Below are 12,296 nucleotides of genomic sequence, written 5' to 3'. Positions count from 1 at the left end.
ATAAAGGGGGGGTCTTCTTGTTGTTGCTATGAGCCATGCTCGTGTCTTACTCGGCGTCTCTGAACAAATACTGTATACCAAAGATACAAAAAAATGTCCCTTTATTGATGTTTCGAAAGTGTGTCAGTACGCTTGCTGAAAGCTTTGGAAAACCTAAGGTTCCCAGCCCTGAAAAGGGCTTCATTAGCTACTTGTTGCGTCAGAACAAAAATATAAATTTAAAATGTTTTGTTGCTAATATGTACTTCAAAGGAACACTAAAGTGAAACGTTGAATCGGTTTCGGTGCCCTGCAGGTAGTCGCTAACGTGCTCGGCTGCTGACCCGCAGGTCGCAGGATCAAATCCCGGCTGCAGCGGCTGCATTTCCGATGGAGGCGGAAATGTTGTAGGCCCATGTTCTCAGATTTGGGAGCATGTAAAAAATACCAGGTGGTTGAAACATCCGGAGCCCTCCACTATGGTGTCTCTCATAATCATATGGTGGTTTTGAGACATGAAACCCCACATATCAGTCAAATCATCAATGAATTGGTTTCCGCCTATAAATTGTACTGTGAGAACTCTAATACTGACCATTTCACCAGGATAGGTTTTAACAGAAGAGAAAATGAAGGACAAAGTTTTGTTTTTAAAAATGTAATCTGTTTAAGGTGTATGTTTTATATTCTGGTGTGATTGGCTAAATGAAATATACTGAAATTTGGTATGTTAGGTCAATGATCCCCTTAGAGGGCAATGCACTGAATTTCCTACTATGCCAGGTAGAACCTAGTAGATGCCATCAAAATCTAAGGCATTACGACGACGGGTGCGGGAATTTCAAAGTGGTGCCATCGCCTGCATTTTGTTTCCATGCACTTTCCCACTTACCGAGAGTCTTCTTGGGGCAGGCCTGATCACTTTAGAGTTGAGAAAGACTAATCTCTAATACGTGAGAGATTATTTTTCTCTGTAGCCCGTCTCTTTCAAGTCATCTCGTCCTGCATGTGCTCTGCAGGTGCTGGTGCGGATGTGCTGGAACCTGGTGGAGGCGTGGCGGCAATTGGAGGGCAACCTGGGCATGCAGGGCCTCCGCCATTCCCTGGAGCTGCTGGAGCTGTTTGAGGGCCGCGGTCGGCATTGCAGCGACCCTATGCGGGGAGACATTGAGCACCGGCTTCTGTTGGCCCGGGTGTACCTTCACCTGGGTATCAACTATGAGCAGGTGACGCAGATGATTGAACAAGCTAGATGAGGAAGAGTGCTGTTGCATGGTGTACAATCAAACCTTTATATAACAAACATGAATATTACGGATTACTGGTTATGACAAAGTAAGTGAACACTAGTCTTGTCATTAATGCAGTGTTACGAATGCACATCTATAACAAATTTTTGCGTATAGCGAAGTTATTTTATGTCAGTTATGACTTTGTTGTAACATGTTTGGAGTATATAGTTACCAATCGATTTTTCGCATCCAAAAAAATGCAAGGCTTCCAACAGCAATACATTTTCGCGGCCAATTTTTTCAACAGCACTTTCACTGTCAAGCTGGATTTTTTTAGACTAAATAGCTCGTGTCAAACCATGCCACTAAATTATTAACTTTGCTTTGTTGGATTTACTGTTGTCTTAGTCAAGTTTGGTTTCCAGGGGCCTGTTGTGTAGCCTCCAAGACATGTTGCACACACAATTTTCCAGTTTCAGAGGCTATGCCCACTCTTTTTTGGCTGACAAAAGTCGAGGTCATTACTTTTGGTTATCTGTAATTTGTTATGTCTTTTAGTTACACTTCACTCAAACTTCGTTATGACAAAGTTGCATCTTACATGGAAGTTCATTGTGTCCAAAAATTTGTTATAAAGGAATATTCCTAACACTATATTACAAGACCATTTTTCATTTACTTTGTTAGGACCGATATTTTATTAGATTTGGGTCCCTTATATTGAGGTTTGAGTGTAGTTCTTAATTGCATAGAAAACTATATGATCAGTAATGTAGTTTTAATATTTTCCTAGTAGTAATCTTTTGGGGAAAGTACCCAAATAAGCCCGCCCCCCACTCACCGCTAAAATTTTTCATGTTTTTATTATATTTTTGTGATATAAACTATTTATGTGCCTTCACATCAAACTCCAGTTGCCCAAATTAGCCGTCCCACACGCACACTGCTGAAAAGTGTTCCTGTGTTCAGCCCCGATTTCAGTCATCTCCGACCTTTTGGAGGGGAGCAACTCTGAAGCAGAGAGAAATGCTCACTGATCTTGTTATTCCCTGTGCAGATCCTGTGCCTGCTGAAAGGCATCGAGGCGGCGCACCCAGCATCGAGCGGTATCGTGGCCTACATGTACCGCACCGCCCAGAGCCAGATGGTGGCACTGGAGCAGCGCAGGGAGACGCGCTCGCAGAGGCAGCCGCGCAAGCTCCGCTCCGAGCCCCGCTCCCACGCCAAGGTGGCTTACGCCGTCGGCATGATCATGAGACACAAGAAGTAAGCAGTCCATTTACAGTGGAGCTGTTAAATATACTCTAAAGAGCAACAATGAGTAGGTTTAGATCGCCGAACGGGGCCCCGCCACGGAGGTCTAGTGGCTAAGGTACTCGGCTGCTGACTCGCAGGTCGCGGGATCAAATCCCGGCTGTGGCGGCTGCATTTCCGATGGAGGCGGAAATGTTGTAGGCCCGTATACTCAGATTTGGGTGCACGTTATAGAACCCCAGGTGGTCAAAATTTCCGGAGCCCTCCACTACGACGTCTCTCATAATAATATGGTGGTTTCGGGACGTTAAACCCCACAAATCAATCATAGATCGCCGAACAGCACTCGGAGAATTCGAATGACATATATTTCACTATAGTAAGTTCATTGATAGTGGAAAAATTTAAGGTTGAAGTGTTATTTTCATATTTCGTACCTAACTCTCCACGCGCGTCATCACAAGTTTCAAATTGTGTTTTTGCTATTTTCAATCCATTGGCTAAATGAAATATTCTGAAACATCGTATGCTATGTCTATTGCTCCCACAGGTAACACTTTACATTATTTTTATTGATTGTGAACTACATAGAGCCTAGTAGACGACTTGAAAATCTATGACGTCACGGTATTTGGTGCGGGAATCGCAAGGTAGCGTCTCCGCCTGCATTTTCTTCTTGTTCGTTTTCTCGTTTACTGAAAAGTCATGTAGCAGAAAAAGTGTTGTTTGCGGGATTGTGAAATTGTACTTAAAATTGTTTTGCTCATTAGTGTCCCTTTAAGGGGAGATGCGAGTCGAAAAATCGCATTTTTAGTGGTTTCTCGTATTTCTGGTTTTTACTGAATTTTAATCCTCAATCCTTCTTCTATCATCTGTGAAACTTTTCTAACGAAAGTAGAACAGAAAAATGCAAAATAATGTGTATAAAGGCGTTGTGGTGACTCTAAATTTCGCGAATTTCCGCTAATATTGGCCACCTTTGAATGCGTGCTGCACCCCGTTGCAGCGCCGCCCGTTGTAGCGATCAGTTCGGAAAGTTGCGTTCGGCCTTCTTCTTGCAGCTCCGACCCCCTCCAGTTTCGTATGTGAGCAGGAAAATATAAAACACAAAGCTTCTTTACCACGTGGTTTGAGCGGTTTAAAACGCGCAGCACTGTCGGCCGCATCGCCATTGGCTACCGAGTCGGTGTTGGCGGTGCGGTGACGGCCATCGGCATTTGGTCCGTCTGCTTATCTGCGCGTCTACGCATATTTTCGCAATGACAAGCCCGAAAAGTGAACCGAGAGACCACAGAAGTTTCGAACGAAGCACAAGTTCAAGGGAAAGCGGCGCAAAGCGTGTCGAACGACGGCGATGAAAGAGAACCAGCCTACGTGTGCTAGGCCTAGCGGCGGCATCGACGAGTGTGTGAGCGACAGTGGCTGCGATGAAGGGATCGAGGCTGCGCTTTCTTTCGTCAGCGCCCCGAAAAAAAGATCGGCTTCTTCGATAAAGACAAAAGACCTTGTGGTGAGATTTGTGCGGCGACAGTGTTATGCGACACACTCTTGCTGACGGCACTTGTTGTGGGTGCGGCGTGCCCGGTTCGCGGTAATAAACAACTTGCAGTTCGGGAGCCGGCAGAAAAGCACAAGGGACTTTCGTCGCTCCTCGAACCTCATTGTGAAAACCCCGAATGCTTAGCGACTGTACTTTCATGCTCTTATACGTCTCCACGTGTTACGGTGAACGGCAGCAGCCAGGCGAACCAACGGTACGACAAGAAGAGCTCCCGAGGTAGTTTCGCGGCAATTGTGAAGGCGGTGGTAACTGCACGCGCTGTTGGCATCGGGCATGAGCAACTGTCGAAATTTTGCTCCATTATTGGACTCGCAAAGCCAATGCACCACCGACGATTTTTTTCAATAGACAAAAAAGTGCACACCGCTGCCATGGAAGCTGTGAGTGAAAACTTGCTCCAATCGAGACAACTGACAAAAGAAGCAGCAGGCGAAACTGATGTGGCTGTCATGTTCGATGGAACTTGGCAGAAGAGGGGCCACAAAAGCCACAACGGTATTGGCACAGCTATCTCCTTAGATACAGGCCTCTGCTTGAACTTTCAGGTCATTTCAAATTTCTGCCTGACATACAGTAGACACAAAGATATGGGCCCTGACGAGAAAGTTCCGCAGGCATTCCATGGACCAGTCTGAAAAAAATGCAGACTGTTCCTCCCATGCCATGGAAACAGAGGCGGCAATGCGCACTTGGCGGAGAACGTTGAGTTGCGAAACTTCATTGCGTTTCATGAAGTTCTTGAGTGACGGTGACAGCAAAGCATATAGTGCAGTTGCCGAGTCAAAAGTCTATGGGGCTCTCATTATAGAAAAAGAAGATTGCACTAACCATGTAACCGAAAGACTTGGCACTGCGCTACGGAATCTTCACGTGCCATTACCAGGAGGGCAGAAAATGAAAGAGCCGGCCATTCAGAAACTTCAGACGTATTACCATATTGCCATAACAAGCAACAGGGGGAGTCTACGGAATATGTACACTGAATATGTACACTACGGAATATGTACACTGTATGTATGAAGCCCACACTGCAGTATGGGCTTCATACTTTCACTCACGCTGTACGGACAATGCTGGCAGTCACAACTTTTGCCCTGCAGGAACAGACTCGTGGTGCAAACATAAACGGGCTGAAGCACTTGGCAAACCTGCACCACGCCACACACCTCTTCTGACGAAAGCACAGGGATTGGCTGTTCTGCTGATTTATAAGCGGCTGACAGATGAGAAGCTCCTTGCTCCATGCATTCAAGGGAAAACCCAAAAATGCGTCGGAATCCCTGAACAGCAAGATATGGCTACTTTGCCCCAAGGCCAAGTTTGTCTCCCGAACAGTTGTCGAGACTGCCGTAGCTATTGCAATCCTGTGGTTCAGTAAGGGTCATGCTAGTTTCGAGCACATCCTGGAAGAGCTGAACATACTCCCATCTGGGGATCTAGTTGCTTTCAGCGATTCCTGCGATGCAAAGCACATCAAGAGGATGTCCGGACGTTTGACAGCACAAGCAAGGGCCCACCATTGTCATGTAGTGAAAAGGGCACGGCTTGAAGAGTGTGCTCACAAGGACCGTGAAGGCACAACCTACGCTGCAGGACAGTCCTAATAACTTGCAGTGCTTCTCAAAGCTCTCTTGAACATTATGGCCAAAGATTATGCATTTCTGACAACTATATGGTAAAAAAAAAATGTTTTAAACTTTCATATGCATTTTTCTCCTTTTGCAGTTTTGTGCGATCTGTGCTGCTTATGCACACTAGTTAGTATACTTAGAATTGTCAGAACTCTACGAAAGTTTGCACATAGCATGATGAAAGCCTGTAGAGTGCAAGTATCTATTTTTATTTCAAATGCTGCTTAGTTATGTTTTTCAAAATATTACATAACATTGAAAGCCCTTGGCAACTAGAGTCATGGTAGAGTTTTCTATTTTATCATTTTATTTTACCTTCTTACACATGAAACTTGTATAGTTTTCTGCACTCTACAGTTCCAAAGGATCATAGTGAGCTATATCTGCATGCTTTATCTCAAAGTTTTATAGGTCAAAATTATCGCACAAAATGGCCATAATTTCACAGTATCTGAGCTGCAGAAATGAAACCAAACAAGCTACATGAAAATAAATGACATATTTGAAAGAAGGAGAAAAAACTCTTTTAGCATGCGGATATGTGTTCAATTCAGACTCTTATTAAAGAAAATCATTTTCCGAGTCGCATCTCCTCTTAAGCCTTTCGTTACGCCAGTTCACGTCATGACAAAGCTGTCGTAACACGAACAGCTAGGGTCCACAAACGGCTGTGGCCTTCCTTGGCTTGGGCAAGTTGGTTCATTGTGCAACAAGGGTAAACAGCAGAGAACTGTAGACTAACACAAAAGGAGACGGACAATGACAGGCACCTCTTGTTTTCTGTCTTCCATTGTGGTCGTCTTAATTTCAGCGTTGTTTCCCCTTCTTGATCAGGAACAGGTGTGAACCATAGAAACCAAGCAATCCCAGTCAGAATCCCAATGAGGCTGGTAGAGCCAAGGCCAGGACGGTATTAATTACTGATGACCGAATCAATATGAACAAGTCTAATTAGTGTAAATTAAACATAACCTAATTAAGACTAATTCAGTTGTGAATTGAATCACGCCTATTCAAAATACTCGAGCTTCATGTGACCTAATTATGTTAATCAAGCCTAATGGATATTGAGCCATTCAGGGACTAGCTGGGAGACCACCAGTTTCATAGTGATTTATCCTGGCGTCTTTTGAGCAAGCTGCAAACATTTTTTCTTTCTCGCGCCTTTTATCGTGGAAGCTGTGAAGGGCTTGCTCCAATAGTCATTTTCGGCAGTGACATATACTGTTGCCAGTGACTGTTGCAACTATTGTCCATTATAAGAAAAGAAAAATCTTTCAACTTATGCATAGGTACATGCGTGTTTAGTATCCCTTCAATGGGCTATGTCAGCATTTGCTAACAGCTCCAGGGAAATGTCACAGGTGTTCAAAAGTATGTGTCAACTGTTCATTGTAGATAATTCTTTGCACCCATGTTTGTTAATCTTGGGTTTAAGTATACTTTTATTTGATGTTCCTTTTTCTAAGAAAAATGGTGTTTTGTGGCATGTTAACTTTTTTTACAATTGCTGTATTCATGGCCAGGTATTGAAGCAAGTAGCTTGCACGTAATTCATTTTGAAGTGGAACAGTGTTTTAACTTTAAGGGGCTGCGTGATGGAGTGAGGGCTGAGATGAAGGGAGACCACGAAACAAAGAGCTTTATCCTGTGGTATCCCTTGTGTTTCTCTGCGGTGTGCTTAATTTGTCTTCCAAGCTGCATTTCAACAAATTATTGCACATGTCTACTCTTTCGCTCTTCAAACAGGCTATGTAATGGTGCGAGGCTTAGTCGAGTGAGGAAACTCACAGGCCTCCCTTGAATTGTACAGGTACCACTACCACTGCGTCATCTACGGCTGGGACGGCAAGTGTGCGGCCAATCGGGACTGGATCTTCCAGATGGGCGTGCACAACCTGAGCCACGAAGACAGGCAGCCCTTCTACAATGTCCTGGTCGAGGACGGCTCCAACCGATACGCTGCTCAAGGTGTGCCATTGATTTGCTGCGGCTAGCTTGCATTGGCATCAGGAGTGTCTTTGTGATTGTGTTATATGTTGCCAGTACAAAAGCACAGTGACACATTGTTAATGCATACACTCATGCCTTAATATAGTGAACCCAGATGTAATGAGTTATCGGTTATAACGAGGTAAATAAAGATAGTCATCAAATAGATATAGTGTTAGGAATAAACCTCTATAACAAATTTTTGGATATAACGAACTTATTTTCGTGCAAGATGCAACTTCTTTATAATCAAGTTCGAGTGTACCTGTTTAGATGTGCCAGCAGCTAAAACGTAGTTGCGAAGTATCGCCAGCAGAGTTACACAGAGCGTAATGTGTTTGTTGACCGCATGAGCCGTAGTGGCTTGTCTTGGGCCTATTGGCTAGTGCTTACAATAGCATTTTGCGGCACAAAACTTAAGGGGGGGGACGCGGCCTTTGAAAACCGAAAAATCGCGAAAAAGTCTATTTTTGGCAAACCACATATTCGGGCAGTATGTGTCATAAACTACCTTTTCTGTAAATATCGTCTAATTCGTCGCGAAACCATTTGAAATAAAGTTCAGAACATGCCGCGGCGGCCCTCGAGCGGCGCGCGAGCGCTCAAAATACCCCAACTTGGCGTGATCGCAGTTTCTCGACCGCTCGACGGAGCGCCGCCATTTTGCTGTTGTTTTGTTTGTGAATTCTTGCTCTTTCTTTCCCCGCCACCTGCGTCACCAGCGGCAGCGCAGGAGAGGAGCAAGCCGCTCATGATTGGAGGGCTCGCGAGAGCTTTCAAGTTTTCCGCGGCTGAGGCGCGCAGCTGGGATTGGGCGAAGCGCGTGCTCCCCAAGGACGCGGGGGAGCCCGCGACTGCCATTGGCTGCTGCGTGCGATGACGTAGCGCTCTTGCGCATAATGCGGCCGATGCGGCCGTTCGTCTGCTGCTCCTCCGTCCGGCGTCTTTGTGTTCCGCTCGCTTCCGTGTATCGTTGCAGCCGTTCGCATACTCTCCACGTTTCAACTGTCTTCGAAACGATTTTCAACCGTCTTTACGAGACGATTTTCAACCGTCTATACGAGACCGTTGTTGTGTTCGCTCACGATGCGCCCAACGAAAAAGAAGACGCTACAATCGTTCGGTGCAAGGAAGCGAGCTATGAAGCTTGTCTGCTCGGCGAGGCTCTCCGCTCGCACGTGCACCGACGGTGATCGCGCCGACGGTACCTGTGGGGCAGCTTCTGCTTCATCTACGCAAGAGAGTGGTCGCATCGACGCGCCTAGCAACGGGACTCCTGCTCCGCCGGTGCAAGAATTTGTCGTTACAACTGCGCCTGGTGTCTCGTGCTCATCGACAGTGGCTTCCGCATCTTCTCTTTCATCGGCCTCGAGTGCGATCGCGTCGTCAACTGTGCATTTGCGAACTAGTTTCCTGACGTGTGAGGAGAAAGAGGCGGCGGATCAACAACGCGCTGCTGTGCAAAGAGAACTTGGCGCTATGCCAGCCACGGAGCGGATATTTCAGGCAATGGAGCGCGATCATGAAGCTGCCACCGCTACAAGTGAAGGCGAAAAATTTTTCCTTGTGCAAATGGATGTCCTAGACGACCTGCTATCTCGGACCCCGTGCCACCGGTGCACCGCGATTGGGATGAAGGTACGAGGAGGCACCCAACTTGGACTTGCTGCAAAGCTTGAGCTAGTATGCTTGCATTGTGGAGTAGTTTCAAGCTCATGGAGTTCATCTCGTCAGGATGACACAAAGGCCTTTGATGTGAATGTAAGAGCCATTATGGCAACAAAACAAATAGGCAAGGGACAAACAGCTCTCAACGACTTTTGGGCAGCGATGAACGTGTCCCATCGTGGCCTCCATCACAAGACTTTTCAGAAGCACCTGAAGAAATTCAGGGAACCGCAGACACAATGCATAGAAAATTTCTATGCAGAATCTGCTTCTGCTGTAAAAGCCACTTACAAAGAAATGGATCAATATTTCACCAGGGATATAACAGTTTGTTATGATGGAACATGGCACAAGCGTGGGCACACATCCCATATTGGAGTCGGGGCAATTATCGAATACCATACGGGCCTTATCTTGGACGCCGTTGTTCTGTTGCCAAGTAGGGCCAAAGCCTGGAGACGCAGACTATGCATGCTGGCTGGAGAATCATGTGTGCCAGAAAAACACCGACTCTAAATCAGGGAGAATGGAGGTTGAGGCAGCTATCATCCTCTTTTCACGCTCACTGTCGAAGCACAACCTCCGTTACACAACGCTCGTGTCTGATGGAGATAGTGCCACCTTCTCTGCCCTTGTACAAGAAAATGTTTATGGACTGGTCCCCATTTCAAAATAGGAATGCCTGAACCACGTTCAGAAGAGGATGGGGACTGCACTTCACAACCTTGTGCAGAAAAGTGACAAGGCTTTGGGAGGGAAGGGCAGGCTGACAAAGGCCATCATCGACAAGTTGACAGATTATTATGGCTGGGCCCTACGGAACCATTCCGATGATGTGGCTGCAATGCGGCGGGCAGTGATGGCATCGTACCACCATGTGACGTCGACAGATGAGGAGCCGCACCACGACTTGTGCCCAGAGGGTGCAGACTCCTGGTGTCGTCACAATGCCAGCAAGATTACCGGTGTTCCACCTCCGAAGCATTCGTACAAGCTGCCACGCTATGTTGCAGATGCACTTCTACCCATTTATGAGAGGCTCTCACAGGCTTCTCTTCTGCAACGCTGCCTGGGAGCAAAGACGCAGAATGCATCAGAGCCCTTTCACTCTGTGCTGTGGTCCCTCATGCCCAAAGAGCAGCATGTGTCACTGATTGCTGTGGAGACAGCACTGTATGATGCAGTGCTAAGATACAATGCTGGCTGCTACAGGGCCACTCAAGAGCTAGCTTCATCAGTGGGGCTAACACCTGGCCACCTGGCCATTCAACGGGCAGCCGAGAAAGATTCTCTGCGCTTGAAAAAGGCTAAGAAGCAATCCCTAGAGAAGATGGAAAGGCGGCAAAGAAAGAGAGTGCCAAAGGACACCTCCAGTTACGCTGCAGGTTCATTTTAGAACTGCCTGTGTGCTCAAAACTTTCAAACGTCGTTTTCTCAAAATGACTTTTTTGGCTAGTGAGGCTGCTTATTCCAGCCATATCTCTGGAACCACTCATTGGATTTCCATAAGTTTTTTTTATTATGTACATGAATAAATTTCTGAGGGGGTGACAAGCCCATTTTTTCAATATATTGTGTGTGTTATTTATTATATTTAATCAAAATTTGATTGATAATATCCTAATCACGAACACAAAGTTTGATGGTCTGCTAAAACTTTTCAGCAAGGAAATTCAAAAAAAAGGGCTCTGTTACCCCCTGGAGTATCAATCTGGGAATCATCATAGTTAATTTCACAGTTCCAGCACCTTTTGAAAGTTCTCCAGGCCTGGAATAAGAGAACCATGTGCACTACCCTGATATTCTGCTGTAACTTGAAAACCAGTGAACATAACTTGATGAAATTTTGTAGTTCTTCTAATGCTTTTGCTATAAGTCTATCCTGAAAATTTCATCAAGATATCTCAATAAACAAAAAAGTTGGTATCCGATGGTAGCCTCCCCTCTTAACCTCACCCCTCGTCTCACCAACGTCATGGTGTGTCGCAGTTATGGTCTTTCACCTATTTGGTGACTGCGGAAACTAGTCGATTAGCTATCACAATTTCAGCACTTTCGTGCAACACCTGTATGGATAAGTATCTGAACAGAACGAAGGGAAGGTGCTAGCTGCCGACGAACGTGCTTGTATTGACTCATCACGGACAGCCTTGCACAGTAGCCGTCCTCAGCTGTCTGTCCAACCATGCATGTGGTGTAGTGCTATTATAAGCATACTGTAGGCTTTTGATGGACAACAATCTAAGTGCGCTTGCCAGATTGTGCAGGATGGCTTCCAAGTGCGCGGGATAGACACTAGGAAACCTTACTGCACTTTTGCTGTCTATCACAACTAATGCTTGCGTATTATACAGCAACACTTCTTTTATTTTTTTCTATGCCTCTGCGAACCTTTGCTTCTCATTGCCATTTGTCCGCCTCAGTTCAGGGAACTTTCATGGTGCAGTTGTCGAAAGGGGGCAACTACTTGTGTTAAGCGTTCGTCTGAGTGAGGTCTCAGCTTTTGCTGTGACTGTGCTGCGCATTTTGCGCAGGCCTGGCAGCTTTTTTTTTCTTTTTTTTTTTGCCCATTTGTAAGTGCTCACAGCAAATGCCTCTGGTGGCAAGCCTTGTCATGTAGGGAAGCAAAGCCCTCTGCATGGCAGGAGGTGAATTAAGCTGCCTCTTCGATGAATTGACACTGTGTCACTAAAGCTCGATACATCCACGTAGAACTGGTTATCTTTAGATAGTTGCACCCAGCGTGTCGCCTACTCGGTTCACCTCGTCACTGCCCGGCCGATTGCTGTGTAATGCCCGAGCGTGCTTGTTACCTCCTCGTGCCTGTTTCACCTTGGAGAGTGCATGGGTGCAGCCAGCAGCCTGTTCATTCAGTGTGGCGAAGATGCTTGTTGCGAGCAACTTGTTGTGCACTCTACGTCTCCGCGATGCTGGGGCCGTCTTGCGCGACGATGCGCGATGCGCTTCGAATTGTCGCAT

The 12,296-nt window shown here is 46.1% G+C and overlaps 1 protein-coding gene across 1 annotated transcript in view; it reads left to right on the top strand.

Annotated features, from left to right (window-relative positions):
- Positions 1-12,296, top strand: part of LOC119181287 (F-box only protein 21) — a 55,450-nt gene that overhangs the window by 31,167 nt on the left and 11,987 nt on the right. The window contains exons 7-9 of the mRNA XM_037432490.2: positions 999-1,205; positions 2,269-2,477; positions 7,471-7,628. Coding sequence (XP_037288387.2) covers positions 999-1,205; positions 2,269-2,477; positions 7,471-7,628 — 574 coding nt within the window. The remainder of the gene's footprint in view (positions 1-998; positions 1,206-2,268; positions 2,478-7,470; positions 7,629-12,296) is intronic.

This window comes from Rhipicephalus microplus, chromosome 10, assembly GCF_043290135.1.
Source record: "Rhipicephalus microplus isolate Deutch F79 chromosome 10, USDA_Rmic, whole genome shotgun sequence".
Classification (NCBI taxonomy): domain Eukaryota; kingdom Metazoa; phylum Arthropoda; class Arachnida; order Ixodida; family Ixodidae; genus Rhipicephalus; species Rhipicephalus microplus.
This window is presented reverse-complemented; position numbering and strand designations above follow the sequence as displayed.